This window comes from Aedes albopictus, chromosome 2, assembly GCF_035046485.1.
Source record: "Aedes albopictus strain Foshan chromosome 2, AalbF5, whole genome shotgun sequence".
In the NCBI taxonomy this organism is placed as follows: Eukaryota; Metazoa; Arthropoda; class Insecta; order Diptera; family Culicidae; genus Aedes; species Aedes albopictus.
This window is the reverse complement of record NC_085137.1, coordinates 374,550,878-374,568,495: the sequence shown is the minus strand read 5'-3', so window position 1 is coordinate 374,568,495 and position 17,618 is coordinate 374,550,878. Positions and strand designations below refer to the sequence as shown.

Below are 17,618 nucleotides of genomic sequence, written 5' to 3'. Positions count from 1 at the left end.
CCGATATGTTGCGCTAATCTCTAAATCCGTTTTATTTTCTCTTTCTTTGCTCCACAGGTGGAACATCGAGCAGTTCGGGAAGATACGGCCACCGACAATCGTCACTAGCTTTAACACCGGAGGAAGAACCACTAGACTCATATCCCGTAAGTATGCGAGTGGAATGCTTTGTACTTTAAGTTGGTATTAGTTCCTAGCGGAAAGGAATTAGCTGGTACTTTGTGCTATTTTTACCCTGGATAGAGGTATAGCTACTTGACTTCACTGATAAAAGCTCGTTCGTTGTTATTATATTGATTAGTCAACCTTCGGTACAAGAATTCACTTTGTTTCGTTGAAATTTATCTATGGTTCATACATACGTAAGTGGAAAAAATGGGTGATGCTGTCAATTAGTTATAATTAAACAGTGATTGAAGATAATTTGATTTTCATCGCTGAGCTTTGATCATTTAGCTCAACGTTGTAGGCTGTTATTTACTTTAATTTCAATTAAGCTAGGCTATCACTTGCCCAATGATGCCCGAGCACTCCCAAACAGTTGAAACAGTATAGTTAGTGCGGTCATTCCATGTTTAATCTCCGGCGATATTCTGCGTGGCAATGAAAAACAGTGCTGCGAAAGTTAGAAAAAGAAATTATTTCCTAAGTAACATTAAAAATACGGCTTCTATTTCCAGTGCGGTAAGCGCACAGGTATTCAGCCCGACCATGCTGAGGATGACTGGTTCGATTCCCGCAGTGTAGCCACTGCGCCACGGGCCCCGGCTTCATGAAAGATCCTTCAAGGAAATCATGAAGATATGCATAATTATAGTGTATAGGAATTTTTTGGAAGAATTCCTGTAGGAAATCATGAAGAAATCTCTGATGTAACTCCTGAAGGCAATCGAGAATCCTGGAAAAATCTCCGGGAGAAATCCAGGAGCGATCCCTGGAAGAATCCATGCAAAAAAAGGAATTCCCTAAGGAAATCTAGGAAGAATCTTAGAAGAAATTCTGTTGCAATCCCAGAAGAAACTTCTGTTGGAATCCCTGAACTACCCTGGAAGAATCGTTGGATTCTATTTTAAGAATCCCTGCAGGAAATTCTGGAAAGACAACTGATGGAACTCCTGCAGGAATCCCTGAAGAAATTCAAGAGGAATCTCTGAAGCAATTCAGGAGGAGTTTCTAAAGAAACATCTGCACGAATCCCTGAAACTCCTGGATGAATCTTTGAAGGAACTCCAGGGCCAAGCCCTGCAAGAATTCTAGAAGAAACTTCAGAATGAATCCCTGGAGAAACCCCAAGACTAATTTCTAGACCCAGACAGCCAATCATCGTATAAGCTGTTGCATAAGATGATAAGCTGGAGGCCATATGCGCACTTGCCTCCTTTTTGGCGCATGTAAAATGAACGCATATCGCCTCCACTTTAACACCTTATACAACATCTTATACGATGACTGGTTGACTGGGGAGGATCCCCCGTAAGAATTCCTGAAGGAACTTCTGGAGGAATTCCTGATGGGTCTCCAAGAGACATTCCTGAAAGAATCTTTGAAGGACCTTCCAGAAGGAACTCCATAACGAAGAAGTTTCAGAAAGGATTTCTGGAAAAATCATTACAGGAAGTGCTGCAGAAATTACTGAAGGAATTTCAGGGGTCATCCCTGAAATAATTTCAGGAATTTGAGGGAGAATCCCTGAAGGAATTTTACTAGGGATGCTTGAAGACATTCCAGGAGAGATCTCGAAAGGAACACTTGTAGGAAACTTTGATGAAACTCTTGGAGTGATTCCTGAGGGATCTCCTTGAGCGATCCCTAAAGGACAACCAAAAAAGATACATTAAAGAACGCCAGGAGAAATACTGAATCATTGAAGGAACTAATAGACTAATTCCTGAAGGAACTACTGTAGGAATTCCTGAAGGATCTTCAGAAGGAATCCCTGAAGGAATTCTTAGATAAATCTCTGTAGGGCCTCCTATGGGAATCCCTTAAGGATCTTCTGGAGGCGTCCCTGAATCCTCCTGAAAAAATCTCTGATGGAACTCCTGTCGGAATTCGTGAGAGATCTGTTGAAGAATTTTCAGGAAGAATCCTTGGTGGATTTCTTGGAGACAACACTGAATCCTTTTTGAAGAATCTTCCAAGAAGCTTCTGGAGAAATATGAAAGAAAAATGATAAAAAAAATGTTCAAGATTTTTCTGGATTTTTTTGAGCACCCTGGAATTTCATTTTAATTTCTTCAGAAGTTCTTTATAAGAGTCTACCGCATAGTTTGCCCGAAATAATAAGACGAAAACTAAGACAGACCAAACTTCCAGACTTCAAATTGTAAAATCGTGTTATTTTCAACGTGAATATCATATTCATATTTTAGGTGGATGATTTCTTTTTGTTGATTTTATCTTGATTGTATTATTACCGAAAATACGATGATTTTTTTTTTTTGATAATGTAATGGTAATCAACTAGAGAACGTGGTTGACTAGCGTCTAGAACTGCTACAGTTACCGGAAATCGTCTTTCGTTAATGGTTGACCATAATATATTTATCTCGATTTTATGTAAACTTAGTTTTGTTTGTGCACTGATTATCGGCGCGGAACTTTTGAGAGAATTCCTTCAACAGTGCTTTTCTCCAGTAATTTTTTTTTGTTTTAGAAATTACTTCAGCAATTTTATCGAAAATTTCAGCAATTTTATCGATAATTCGAATTAGAATTATCTAAGTAATTTCTTCGTATGTTTTAAATTTGTTCGGCCATTTCGTTGTGAATTTCTTTGAGGCCTTTTTGGGAATAGTAAGGCAATTTATTTAAAAATTCCTTACCCAATTCCTATGGCCAATCCTTAATTAATCCCATAAGAAATTTATTAAGTAATGATTTCAAGACAGTAGTGGCGTAGCCAGAAATTTGCTCTAGGAGGGGTTTTCGATGATCAATGATAACTTTTTTTTATTTGACACTCATAGCAGAAGAATTTTCGATAAATTTCCAAAAGAATGGCTTAAGAAATTTACAAATAGACTGTCTGATGGAATTCCCAAAGAATAGGCGGAAGGAATTGAGGTAGGTATCCCCAAAAGAATTTCTTAAGGTTTTTCCAAATGAATGCATAATGGGTTTAAGGGGGCAACGCCTTTTCAAATATGTATTCGGGAGAAATTGTCGACCATATTGAAAAACACACCAAAAGATTAAAGAAAAAAAATACCGAAGAAATCGCTTAAGTAATTGCCAGGGCAGTTTACAAAGAAATTTTAGAATCAAATACATAGAAATAACAGTAGGAATTTCAACAATATTTTAGAATAGATCAAAAGTAAACGCTGTAAACCTAAAATAAGGTGTAAAAATTATCATTTTTTGATTCTAGAACTATTGAATGAAGAGTTAGTCGTACACGAAGTTTTATACGATTTTGTACGGGATAGAATAGGATTAACCTTACACGAGGTCCACTCCACCGGCAGATTTTTTGTTGTTTGTTTATTGCAGATATTAATTTCACTTTTTATCCCACCACTCTTTGAATGGTCGAGGAAGGGGGTATAATAAGGTGTTAACATTGTCAATATTTGACTCTAGGATTATTGAATGATGAGTTAGTCGTACACGATGTCTTATACGATATTGTACATCATCTATCTCTGCTAACATTGAAATAGTAATCACTGACATTTAATAAATTAATACACACTTCTTGGGGGTGATTCGGACCAAGCACGGTACGATGTCTGCTGACCGAGAACAAGGAACGGGAAATTAAATAAGTATCATCCTTATAGTATTATTTACATTAAAATTATTAGCAGTAAAAGTTTTGAATCAGTAAGAATCCTTCATCATCTTATTTGATAAATTTGAATTGATTAACTGGGCACCAAAAACTATGAAAAATGATCGATTTCACCCGAAATTACAAACTCAATGTAATTTTCAAAAGATTTGCTAAAGCAATATTATAAGGAGTTATCAATAAAATATGTATCAAAGAAACTATGGAAATGTATTCTAAACACATTTACGAAAAAAAAATCAAAGGAATGTTTTTTCTTCTTTCTTCTTGACGCAACATCCACACTGGGACAGAGCCTGCTTCTCAGCTTATTAACACCCAAAAGACCAATGTCATTTTCGCAACAAATTTTCAACTTGATTGATTGATTCATTTAGCTTTATTATAGAGACTTTCAGCCCTTGGTTGGTTCGTCTCTTTAACTTGAAAAATGCATAGCTCTATTGATTTTTATCCAATCCTAATGAAATTTTGCGACAATATCCAGTTTTTATTCTAGTTTTGATAAAATGCGTCACGAAATCTAAACCCGGATGGTTCCGGATTCCCGTGGGGTACCAACGTTATGGCATTTGAGGTATTTTTATCAGAATTATTTTTTTCTCTATGGAACAGCTTTAAAACATTGGCAATAATATTAACTTTATCGAAGCTGATTCTTTCAGTACATTTTCTGGACACTTGAAGTCCTTCTGGATGTTTCTGGATCCTCTGGAATGCCCCATGGAGAACCGGTGCCAGGGAACATGAGCTTTTTTACTCCCAAACATGCCGTGCGGCAGCTGATTCTTCATGATTTCCCGTCAATGGGATTATTTTATCTGAAAAAATGGTCATTGACCCACTTCGGAACGTTCGGGGGGCCCTGGCGGAACCTGTTGTAGAGGACGCTTGCATGTTTACTCTAATATATACCGTGCGGCAGCACATTCTTCATGTTTACTCGTCAATAGGCTTCTTGTTACTATGGAAATGGCCGTTGACTATTTTGGCTTCTTCCGGAACGTCCGAGGTGTCCTGGTAGATGTTGGAGTAGAGGACACTTGCATTTTCATTCCATAATATGCCATGCTGCTCATTCTTCATTATTTCTCGTCAATAGGATTCTTTTAGCTGGTCGTTGTACATCATGGCCACTTCCGGAGTGCTTATAGTGCCCTGGCGGAACCTATAGTAGGGGACACTTGCATTTTACTCCAAAACATGCCGTGCGGCAGCTCATTTTTATGATTTCCCGTCAATGGTATTATTTTAGATATGAAAATGGTCATTGACCATCGTGGCCACTTCCGGAACGTCGGGGGTCAATCTTCATGATTTCCCGTCAATAGGATTCTTGTAGCTGTAAAAATGGCCATTGACCATTTTGGTCCAGATCTTCCGAGGTTTCCTGACAGAACCTGTAGTAGAGGACGCTTGCATTTTTACTTCAAGACATACCGTGTGGCAACTCATTCTTCATGATTTAGCTATAAAGATGGTCACTGGCCACTCTTTCCTCATGATTTTTGTCAATAGGATTCTTATAGCTATGAGAATGGTCGTGGACCATTTTGGCATTTTCCGGAACTCCCAAAGTGTAGTAGCGGAACCTGTAGTAGAGGACACTTGTAATTTTTATCATTGACCATTGTGACTTCTGGGCTGCAAAATAGAGTGCCGACAGAGTCGAACATAGCTTTGGCCCTCACAAGTTCCTAGCTTATGCTTCCACGAGTTGTATGCAAATTTGTTGTGAAAATAACCTTGGCCTTTTGAGTGTTAACTGAGACCTTGCTCTGCCAATGATCATTTCGCATGTGTATATCGTGTGGCAGGCATGTAGATACTCTATACCCAAGGAAGTCAAGAAAATTTCTAATACAAAAAGTTCCTGGAACGACCGGAAATCAAACCCGTCACTCTCAGGATGGTCATGCTGAATACCCATGCCTTTACAGCTGTGATTTATAGACACAATTGAAATTTCAAAGAAATTGAGATGTGTATAAGATAATTGCCAAAGAGACTTTCGTATAAATTTTAAAGAGATATTCCTTTGATAGGGTTGCAGAACTTAAAAAAATGAATTTTCACTTACAATGCCGGAATGTAAACAAATTTCAATATACTGTGAGGTCGCCATTCACCGCTCGTTTCATAAGATTTATATTCAAATTATATGAAACGAGCGGTGAATGACCACCTCACGGTATTCTGCTTTATCCCTTTCGAGACGGAGTGCAAAAAAGTGAAATTTCCATACTAATGGCTCAATTTTGGCTCTTCAGAACTCCTAGATTTCCCAACAAAACAACAATTATTGTTCCTCATTTGGAAGACCTGCTCTTTATCTTTCGATTTCTAGCGTTGACTACCTAGAGAAATCGGAAATAAAAAATATGTGAAGGAAAAAACTTTTTCATGTTTTACGATGTTTGTCCACTTTTTGTTTAACTTGTTGTAGAAAATCTCCCAGAAACAAAATTATGTTTGCACACATACTACTGTAAGTAATGACTAAATTATTAATAGTTATTTATGTAACGAGTTGCAAAAAGTTGATTTTTTCAGCACGAATCGTACATTTATTCAACGAGGCTTGCCGAGTTGGATAAATACGAAGAGTGCTGAAATAGTTGAGCTTTGCAACGAGTTCCATACAAAATTTTATGCAATGATTTGTTTCATAATGCAACTCATTTGAGTTGCATAATGTTCATAATGCAACTCAAATGAGTTGCATTATGAACATAATGCAACTATATTTCATTATGCAACTCATTTCAGTTGTATAATGAACCGGTACGAAAAAGTAGGTCATTATGATACTGAAATGGGTAGTATTAAATAGAAATTATGATACTGAATTGCATAAAACAGTTTACATCACATGAAACAAAGACTAAACAGATGAAAAAAAAATATGCAAAACTGTTATCGCTCAACAGCACTATTGTGCTTGTTCGTCACTAAAGGGTTATCAGACTGATGTTTAAATAGCTTTTCCAATAAAAAAAATCTGTGATTTTCAAAGATTCATGTAAAGACACTATATTTTTTTAATATTTCTAGGTAAAAACATAATATCATCTAAAATTCAAACGGTTGAAAAAGAACTAATGTGTCACATATAATTCTTTTATTTTACTGAACACCACTAGTTCCCCATTCAAACATTGTTTTTAAACCGTGGAGTTGTGTTGCAACATTTTCAAAAAATTCCTTCATTACGATTCTATAGTTTCCCAAACTGTGGGTCGCGACCCCCTCCGGGGATCGCCGGACTTCCAAGGAAGGGTCGCGAGAGACAGTCACACTCAGTCGTTATTGGTTTAAGTATTGATTATGGTTTTATTTTGTTATGTTTGTTGGATGATACTTAAGGGTTTTAGAGCAATTGCGAATGAAATATTCAAAGATTGCCTTGGTAATCGTTTAATAAGAATTATCTTTAATCAGCGATTCACGCTGTTAAGTAAATCCCTCTTATATCATAAAATTGCACAGTTTATCTCCGTTCATTGAAAAAGTTTAATTATTATTTTAGTATTTAAGTTTTATTTTTTCCTTGATGGGTCGTGAAAAGTTAGCCCAGTAGCTAGGGGGGTCGCCTCCTGAAAAGTTTTTGAACCTACTGGGTAATTTTGGGTTTCATACCATAGCTTGAACTTTCTTGAAAAAATGTCAAGCAGTGTAAATAAAAGTAAACCTGGAGACTCGGGTGGAACCCGATAAGAGCTCGTGGCCGATTTCGCATGGAACGACCCACATATGTAGTGTGACCGATGTGCGATGGCTCGGACGGGTGCCGTGGTGGACGAAGTTTTGATAAGATAGCAACCAGCATTCCGCACTAATTGGCCACCATTAAGCCTGCTTGCTCGTATATACTCTCTGCTGAGTGCTCGCTCGGGTTCTATCTATCAGGTAGATTCATATTTAAGCTAGAGCCATGCAATTGCGTCCATTCGTCCGAACGGATACTTATAATGACGTGCAGTTGGGCAAAATGTTCTCACAACCACCCCCGGGATTCCCGGCCTACCATCCGCGTCGGTCGACACAGCACGTGTGCAGAGATTATCGTGGCTGAGTGACGTTACTACGGTTCGGTTGTGCATCGGAATTTCTATTTTTATCAACTGGCTGGCAATCGACAAATCTGTATCCAGTCTGTCTGTGCTATCGCCTTTTTTGGGTTTGAAATACGCCGTTGAATTTGATTTACCTGCACTTACTATTCTAATCTTATCTGTACCCGCGATGTAGTAATAAGCTTTATCGCCCGCCGAGCGGCGGATTTTCCCATGCGTTCGTGTTTACAGGAAACTTCCGTCTTTGCCTCCCAATATGTGTCAATATCGAACTACAACTAGTGATTGTTTACCCATTGAGTAATAAACGGTTTGATGAGTTTCAATTCGGCTTGATTTCGTCGTTTCCTCAATCAATACCCCCATATCAGTAGGGTCTGAGTACGGTCCATGCGAGCGATTGTGAAGGGGTAAACAGCGTAAATCAAAAATATATCCAATAATAATGATTTCCAACCTCTCATCAAGAGTTGCAATTCGAGCAAGTAATATGAGAAATTATCTAATCTTTCATTCTCAAGTGAGGGGTAAACGAGTTCCACCAGTTGACAGATTGTGATTATACTACACCCGTCGTATATATTCTGGATCTTACCAGGCATTGCTTATCAGCGAGTCTACGATTTCTTCTGGCGTCATTCAATTGTTTTCATTATATTTGTCAATTCACTTTTTCCTGCTGGCGCAGACTGGTCTATTGTTACGTGCTGGTGGGAGTTCTCAGAAAATGTATCATCAATTTGGGGATCTCGTGTCTACTTTATCTTAGTAAATGAAAGCAAGCAAAACAATAGTATTACTAATAATTACTCAAGGATTATTAAGTGGACTATTCTTTGAAAAAGAGAGACACGATCATATTGCTCACGAAAACTTGTCAATCATACTGGTCTGCATTTCAGGTGGAAGTAGACTTCTATCACCGTTTCTAATATTCTAGCATGGGTATTGCCATTCGCAAAACAGACAAAATGGCTATTTATCCGGCTTGCGCAGTGTAGCACGGAACGGAAACGAACAAACTCCTAGGCTAAGGGAAGTTAAGGATGCCTTAAAACAGCAACTCAGCTAGTGAGGATGATATCGCATTAGAGCTCTTCAAGATGCCTGGTAAAAATGTCCCCCTGTCTCCACCGGTTCGAGAAAGTCGAACAGCTATCGGAGCAGTAGAAAGCCCGAGCAAAGGCGGATAACAAAATATTAACAAGTTCTGTTACCTGGTAACACTAGTTTACAGCATTTTTGACCTCGGTAAGCTGATGATCATTTTTGGTGTAGAATCATGCCCTGAGTTCGAAAACGCGAAAGAAAAAAAAATTACAGTAGAGCGGAATTTTTTTTCGACTTTCCATACAAGGTTGATGATTTGAAATAGAGTTTTGTTCTATTTTTAAGCAAAGTCGCTCACTTCAAACACCTCATTCTCCGTAATCAATGCTCCGGTTGAGCTGAAATTTTTACTGTAACTCGCCTACATATGATATGTCGAATAAACGTCGAGAAAGATTTTTTAAGTTGGTTTTTTCATATAGAAAAAAAAATACATTTCTTCAAAAAAATTTTGGGAATTTTGCTAAAATTTAAGAAGATCGTCCCTAAAACTCGTCAATATCTTGAATTTTACCAATCTGACGCAAAACCTGTATTTAGATGATCGAATGGTATTGTATTCAGCTTTTAATTTATGGAAAAAGATTTAAAATTGGTTGAACAAAACGCAATATATTTGAATTTTAGTGAATTACATATTTTAAAAAGTTGCAAAACTCGATATTGAGCTAAAATTCAAAAACTGTTCTACTTAAATTTTTTTGAAGGTTGGTTTCGAAATCAGCATTAAATTGTGCATTTTAACTGGCTTTCTCAGTCTGGGGAAATTCAAAACGACTAGTTTTGTATTGCCCGACGTTTCGGCCTTGTTTATTTGGCCTTTTTCAAGGGTAAACTAAAATAGAGTATACATTTTTGGTATTACAACATAGAACAGAAAACATAACATAAAACTACACCTACACTGTCTGTCGTTCTTCGTTACATTTATATATGCCGCAATTTTCATGTTGGGCTTCTTGTATGCCTGGATTTTGTAAATAACACTTATTAGGGACATTTAACATTTTTTACCATATTCAAAAACTTACGAAATAACTATTTGATTTTGTTTGGGGACACTGGACTGGACACACCTATTATCAACGACCTGGACTGTACGATTACAAAATGATATTCTACGGTTGGTTAAAAGATGGCGGGTAAGGCAAGGTGGAGCTTTCGTGCAGTTGGATAAAGTTTTTGGCTTTATCGTACTTTGGACTTGTTCTAAAACTAATAGTGTGTGTTGTGTGTACTATTTCTAAGTTGTTCTCTGCGAGAGTTGGTTGTTTTAATTGTGTGCAATATGCCAGCGTAGGCAGTATTGAGTCCATCTACATCGGTGCGGAAATTTATAGTATTGGATGTGTTTTGTATATGGCACATTTCCAATATTGGTAGAGCGGTGGATCGGAGAGTGCGATCTACTATTTTTGTACCGTCGAGGTTAAACGTGTGGTTGTGTTCTATCATATGCTGTGTGAGAGCTGTTTTTGCTTGTGTGATGTCTGTTGGTGTATTTACAATTTTGTTTACATCTGATTTGTGTCCGCTCATTCGTTTTTTGAGTTGGTTCGTAGTCATTCCTATATAGACTCCTTCGCAGTTGTTGCAAGGAGTACTATAAACAATGTTATGTTGATCATTTGGGGGAACTGGATCTTTGATCGGTCTTAGCAGGGATTTGGTTGTTTTAATGTTCCTGGTGGCTATTTTTACCTGGTTGTATTCTTTTTTCAGGATGTTGGAGATGGTGCGGATCAAGGTCGGAATGTTTGGCATCGATCGGTAGAGAACTTCTGTGGCTTGGTGTTGATGATCTCGTTGTGGGCTGTTCGTTTGGTGCTGTTCTGTTGGTGGATTCGTGATGCTTGGTTGCAATTGCATTGGCGGTGACATTGAAGGTGATGTCTGCAGTGGCGGAGGTGGTGATGACGGCAGAGATGGCAGTAGCTGTGTTGACGTTGGGGTGCTTTGCGGTAGTGCTGGTGGCGGTGGTCCTGGGGATAGCGGTGGTGGAGGTGGTCTTTGGCTAGTGGGTGGTGGAGGCGCATTGTTGCTGGTAATGCGATTCAACATTCTATTTATGAGCGAGGAGGGATAGTCGTTTCTCCTCAGATTTTGGAAGATTTGATTCTTCTGTTGTTCGATCTGTCCATCCGTGGTTAGCTGGAGAACGCGTTTTATGAAGTTCATCGCTACGTTTATTTTCATGGTTGTTGGGTGGAAAGAGTGGTAGTTGAGTAGGCGGCCGGATGATATGGGTTTGGAGTACCACTTGGTTGTTACGGACTGATCGTTGTGTCGAACCACGAGTGAATCTAGGAAGGGTAGGGTGCCATCTTTTTCCATCTCGATGGTGAACTGCAAGTGGTTGTCATATTGGTTGAACGCTTCCAGTGTGTTCTGCACTTCGGGTTTTGGTAGGACGAGAAAAAGGTCGTCCACGTATTTTTTCAGGACGCGAACGTTGAATTTCAACTTCTTGGTCACTGACTCCAGCAGGTCCTCCATGACGTAGTCAGCTAGGATTGGAGATAGGGGGCTCCCCATTGCTGTGCCAAAGGTTTGTTGGTAGAATTTGCCTCTAAAGCAAAAATAGCTGTTGTTGATACATAATTCCACCATTTCGAGGAAAAGGTCGAGGTTGATCCGGGTTCCTCTACTAATGTCTGGCCATCGGTGTAGTATGCTTCGTATTACCAACTCCTTCGGAATGTTGGTGAACAAAGACACAACATCAAAGGATACGAGTACGTGATCCGGTGGGATTGAGATTGTGCTTATGTATTCTGCGAAGCTGAAGCTGTCCCTAATGTTGTACTGGCTGCAAAAGTTGTCTTGAAGGATTGTTGCTATGTATTTGGAGAGGTTGTACGTGGGTGCGGTGATGTTGGGGACCACCGGACGTAAAGGCAAGTCTGGTTTGTGTGCTTTAGGTTGTCCATAGATGCGGGGGCAGGTGGAAGTGTATGTCTGGAGTGTACGAAACGTGCGATGGTCGATCAGCTTGAGGTCGTGGAGTCGTTTGGCCATGTGGTTTGTTTTCTTCTGGAGACTGGTTGTTGGATCGTTTTGGATGACCTTGTATGTGGAGTCGTTGAGCAGCTGGAGCATCTTGGATTCGTAGTCTTGGATCCGCATTACCACTGTCTTCTTCCCTTTGTCGGATTCGAGTACGCACAAATCTGGATGCTCTGCTAGAAACTTTCGAGTGGCGGTCGCTGCATTGTTGCAAAACCGGCTTAGAGGGGTGTCTTGTTGTTGGAGTTGTGGGCGGGCTAGGTAGTTCTGGACTTGCGTACCGATGAGACATCTGTTCCTGTCCTGTATTGTCCTGTCTGGGTTGGTGCGAATGATTGCTTCTACGTCAGCAATTAGATGGTAGACCATATTTCAATGTGACCGCCAATGCAATTGCAACCAAGCATCACGAATCCACCAACAGAACAGCACCAAACGAACAGCCCACAACGAGATCATCAACACCAAGCCACAGAAGTTCTCTACCGATCGATGCCAAACATTCCGACCTTGATCCGCACCATCTCCAACATCCTGAAAAAAGAATACAACCAGGTAAAAATAGCCACCAGGAACATTAAAACAACCAAATCCCTGCTAAGACCGATCAAAGATCCAGTTCCCCCAAATGATCAACATAACATTGTTTATAGTACTCCTTGCAACAACTGCGAAGGAGTCTATATAGGAATGACTACGAACCAACTCAAAAAACGAATGAGCGGACACAAATCAGATGTAAACAAAATTGTAAATACACCAACAGACATCACACAAGCAAAAACAGCTCTCACACAGCATATGATAGAACACAACCACACGTTTAACCTCGACGGTACAAAAATAGTAGATCGCACTCTCCGATCCACCGCTCTACCAATATTGGAAATGTGCCATATACAAAACACATCCAATACTATAAATTTCCGCACCGATGTAGATGGACTCAATACTGCCTACGCTGGCATATTGCACACAATTAAAACAACCAACTCTCGCAGAGAACAACTTAGAAATAGTACACACAACACACACTATTAGTTTTAGAACAAGTCCAAAGTACGATAAAGCCAAAAACTTTATCCAACTGCACGAAAGCTCCACCTTGCCTTACCCGCCATCTTTTAACCAACCGTAGAATATCATTTTGTAATCGTACAGTCCAGGTCGTTGATAATAGGTGTGTCCAGTCCAGTGTCCCCAAACAAAATCAAATAGTTATTTCGTAAGTTTTTGAATATGGTAAAAAATGTTAAATGTCCCTAATAAGTGTTATTTACAAAATCCAGGCATACAAGAAGCCCAACATGAAAATTGCGGCATATATAAATGTAACGAAGAACGACAGACAGTGTAGGTGTAGTTTTATGTTATGTTTTCTGTTCTATGTTGTAATACCAAAAATGTATACTCTATTTTAGTTTACCCTTGAAAAAGGCCAAATAAACAAGGCCGAAACGTCGGGCAATACAAAACTAGTCGTTTTGAATTTCCCCAGACTGAGGAAGCCAGTTAAAATATTCAACAAATTTCCAGTCGAAACTCTCGTCACATTAAATTGTGCTTCAAAAATTTTGGTCGTTGACAGAAGTTCACGACTTTCGTTTTATTTTGTAAACTTGTGTTATCATTCGTTTGATAATTAAGTTTGTTATCATTTAGGTTGAATTGAGAGCCAAAATAACAAAAATGATAACTCAAATTTACTCGAAGAATACCAAAATGATAAGAAGTTATGTTATCATTGAGTTCAATCGATCTTGTACCGACTTTTCGAACCCTCTAAGCAGAATACCCTCTTCGAATGAGTGTAATCAGTTTCGTACCGTTTAATTCCGCCCTGTGTTGCTTATCTTTTGACAGATACGCGTATTTCGACTACCACTTGGCCGGGGTTCTGCTAAACCGAACTAAGCGCCAAAAAGTTTATTCCGAGATAATTAAGCTTCAAGTTCAACCACTCAGAAATAAACAACAGCTAAGATTATTTGAAACTTTTTCGCACACATGTAACTTACAAGCCTTTGTTAACCATCAGAAATGAAGAAAACATGTAAATTATTTAAAATCATTGATATAATACCATTTAATTTCTCAGTACTTTGCACTCAGTTCACTCTGGCTGAACAAAAACATTGGAATATGGTTTATAGTTCAGTGTGGCTGACTGTGTTTCTTTGTTTCAGAGAAAACCAGTCGGAATGTGATAAAAAAAATCTCGATTTTTCAGTGTCTATGAAGTTGAAATCGATATCACTCACAATCCTTTAGATGAATCAGAGAGGACGCGTAGTATGGTAGCACAAAGGTCTCAAAATAGTGTGAAATGTAAACGGCGGAAGCCCTCCCAGCTCAGCGCTTCCCATCTATGTTTTTATAGGCGGTGCATGTGCAGGCACAGAACAAGAGTGATTATGTCAAATGATGTCTTTGCATGTCCTGAGGTCCTGAGATGTGAAAATGGAGCAATTTGTGTACTTCAAATTTATACTGGTCGAAGAAAACCATGAAAATGATCTGCCAAAGTGAACTAAGACAAAAAAAAAATTTCGAAAATATTAAAGAGATTCGAACTTGGGTCCTTTAAGCGATAACCAAGCACGTTACCTCTAGGTCATTTTACTTAGCTGAAGGTCAGTTGTTAAGTCTGAATCAAGTTCTAAACATTCTTCTCTAGCATGGTTTTCGTGAAAACGCCATTTTTCGATCAGCCAAAGCGAACCAAGTGTTTGATTTTTTTTCAATCTTTATTATTCTTATTATCTTTGTTGTTCAATGACGGCTTCTGGGTTAAATAATCAGTATGAGGTGTATCAACATAACGCATGTATTCAAAGCCAGTTCATCTTTGTATTGTTGAGAATAAATTGATTTTTAAATGCAGTGGATTTGGTTCGGTCTGGCTGACTGTGATTTGGAAAAATGGCGATCAACGCCATCGAAATCCAAATCGATCCTCCAACACCCGTATTTTTGATTACGTGTTAAATTCTCTCACAGATTGTTACTATGAGTCGGTTAGAAGTTAGAAATCTGACAGCGATGAGGAAAACTTGAAATGTTCATCATTTGGACCAATACTAAAATATTTCGCTGATTCTATGGAATGGTTTACAGTTCACTCTGGTTGGATGCAATTTTATTTTTTGTATGTTCTGCCAAACAGAAATTTTGAATTTACTCCACGAAGAGCTGTCAGAATTACTGGATTTTTACACGAAAAGAAGATCATCATATTCTTCATCTAATGGTTAAGAAAACTCAATTTTTCAAAAAATGGTCTTTGGTTCGGTTTAGCAGAAACCCGACCACTTGTAATCTTCCTCAGTGTCAGTTATCCAGTGGATAACTGACACTGAGGAAGATTACAAGTGGTAGTCGAAATACGCGTATCTGTCAAAAGATAAGCAACACAGGACGGAATTAAAAGGTACAAAACTGAATACACTCATTCGAAAATTGAGTTCAAGTTGATAACTAATTTAGATATACAATATTACATTTAGTTATCAACATGAAAATTACAGCTGATTGATAACAGGTTTTGTTATCATTTAGTTATCATTCAGAGCTATTTTACCGACCAAAATAGTAAAAATCTACTCTACCGACACAGTTAGCAGTTGAAAAAAGTTTCTTATAATTATAATTCATGTTTTCAATTATTGCGCCCAGTGGGTCTCGAGCCCTGATCGAGTGATTACCGGTCGCAGCCGATACCCTTATACTAATGGGACTCAGGTATCAGGTATCAGTCGGCTCTAGAGGCACGTTCTCCTCCATTCGGGAAATTTGTGCCATCGCCATGAACAGGAGCCTATTCATCATTTACCTGACGGAAAAGGGAAGGACAAAGGATAGGGCATGGGAAAGGACAGGTAAGGGAATAGGATCGTCATACTCGCAAAAGCGTACCACAATGGGTTCACATAGCGTCCTGAAAAGGACACTGTAATAACGCATAAGCGTACCACAATGGGTTCAAACAGCGCCCTGAGAAGGGCACTGTGATAACGCATAAAGCGTAAAGAGAGCCTATAGCGCTTTACCACAGCGGGTCAAGAACAACAGAACGTCCTGAAGATTCAGGTTTCTGAAGTCAGTTTCACTTAATAAGTGTTTCCCGAGTACTCGGAAACGCAATTGCGCAAAAACTGGACAGTTACATATTAAATGATACGAAGTTCCATAATCGGATTCACAGCTATCACAGGCAAATGAATCAGCTTGCTGAATATTCGCCATGTGATAACTGAGTCGGCAGTGGCCAGTCAATGCTTTGACCAGCATGCTGCAATTCTGCATTGACAGATTTGTTAGATACTTTGCCACCCCTAGAGATGGCTCAGTACAATACAATTTTGTTTGACGACATGACTCCAAACTATTCCAGTATTGTTTGTGCTGAGTGGCAGCCCACAGTGGTGCCGCCATAGGCCAAAAATCGAAAAATTAATTGTCTAATTTATCAGTTTGTATAATTTTTATAAATCAATAATGTTCCCAAGAATACAGCAAATCCATTTTAATGTAAGTTTCTGTTGCATATTTTGCATGAGAGCGTGGGTACTGTTATGCAATTTTACATTCTTTAAATTTGTCGAAAAACCACATGACTTTTGAGCTGTACTTCGCGTCTTCGTATAACAAAAGCAAGTAGATTTTCAATAGGTTTTCATCGCAGAGAATCAGAATAGATGTTTATCTTCCAATTCGAAGCGCTAAAAATCGGATCTGGATGTTTTTGGACCAATGGGGATGTGAGTAATAGGCACATAATTTTACCAATAAAATATATACATTATAAAAATTCATGTAACATTTCAAACATGTTCTTAACCACATTTAATCAATCGTCCGCCAGTAAATGATCAGATTTGAGTAGGAGAATCAATCTGTGAAGGTTGTAGCTGCAAATATCTGCATACAAGCTTGCAGGATGTATTGGAAGTTACCCGTTATTTTTATAAAAAACTAGCTGTCCCGGCAAACGTCGTACTGCCTGCCTACTGTGTTTTTACATGCAGCTCCATAGGGACGTCCCCGGCGAAGTCATCTGTATGGGAGCCCCCCGTTCCAGAGACCGGAGAGGTCCCGCACCAAGCTAAGAACCTTCCCCGGCCCCATAAACACCCACATACAAAATTTCTCACCGATCGGTCCAGTAGTTTCCGAATCCATAGCGGTCAGACAGACAGACAGACAGACAGACAGACAGACAGACAGACAGACAGACAGACAGACAGACAGACAGACAGAAATTCATTTTTATATATATACTAGCTTACCCGGCAAACCTTGTATTGCCCATTTTAATTGTTGCTCTTGCACAGTTTTTCTGATGTTTTTGTTAATTTTCTTAACTTGTTCTACATATGAACATAGCCACCCATCATGAGGACAAATTGAACCGTTCAAAAATCTTGTTGATCATTTCATTAAATAATTAATTGTATGGCTCCAAAGAGTATGTAAACTCATTTGTATAAACATCGAAAGCCTGGCTCCAGAGGCACGTTATATTCCATTTGGTACATTTGTCTCAGATAAAGAATGCTGTTTGGTGGTTTGGTTGCTAACCAATTTTTTATCAATGTAACTTAAACGGACAACTCGACTATAGAATTTAC

The 17,618-nt window shown here is 38.8% G+C and overlaps 2 protein-coding genes and 1 long non-coding RNA gene across 10 annotated transcripts in view; 1 reads left to right on the top strand and 2 right to left on the bottom strand.

Moving 5' to 3' along the window:
- The window catches only part of LOC109422492 (high affinity cAMP-specific and IBMX-insensitive 3',5'-cyclic phosphodiesterase 8), an 871,092-nt gene that overhangs the window by 750,420 nt on the left and 103,054 nt on the right, over nt 1-17,618 (top strand). For all 6 annotated transcript variants that reach the window (XM_062852970.1, XM_062852969.1, XM_062852968.1 and 3 more), the window contains one exon: nt 58-146. In XM_062852970.1, the coding sequence (XP_062708954.1) occupies nt 58-146 (89 nt within the window). The remainder of the gene's footprint in view (nt 1-57; nt 147-17,618) is intronic.
- LOC134288363 (uncharacterized) lies at nt 6,528-12,222 on the bottom strand. 3 transcript variants are annotated; one of them, XM_062852982.1, is made up of 3 exons: nt 10,014-12,222; nt 9,886-9,949; nt 6,528-9,817 (listed from the first exon to the last, which is right to left on the bottom strand). In XM_062852982.1, exon 1 carries the CDS (start codon nt 12,106-12,108, stop codon nt 10,198-10,200), a length of 1,911 nt encoding a protein of 636 aa, XP_062708966.1. In that variant the 5' UTR covers nt 12,109-12,222; the 3' UTR covers nt 6,528-9,817; nt 9,886-9,949; nt 10,014-10,197. The 3 variants fall into 3 exon arrangements, with proteins under 3 accessions (XP_062708966.1, XP_062708965.1, XP_062708964.1); XM_062852981.1 differs by having other exon boundaries at nt 9,886-12,222; XM_062852980.1 differs by having other exon boundaries at nt 6,528-9,949.
- LOC134288365 (uncharacterized) lies at nt 6,528-13,161 on the bottom strand. Its single transcript, XR_009997923.1, has 2 exons — nt 12,817-13,161; nt 6,528-10,072 (listed from the first exon to the last, which is right to left on the bottom strand). It is a non-coding gene; the product is annotated as an uncharacterized LOC134288365 (long non-coding RNA).

What these genes read in the sequence shown, in the direction of transcription:
- LOC134288363 (XM_062852981.1), bottom strand. Translation starts at nt 12,108, where the DNA reads ATGCGGATCCAAGACTACGAATCCAAGATGCTCCAGCTGCTCAACGAC.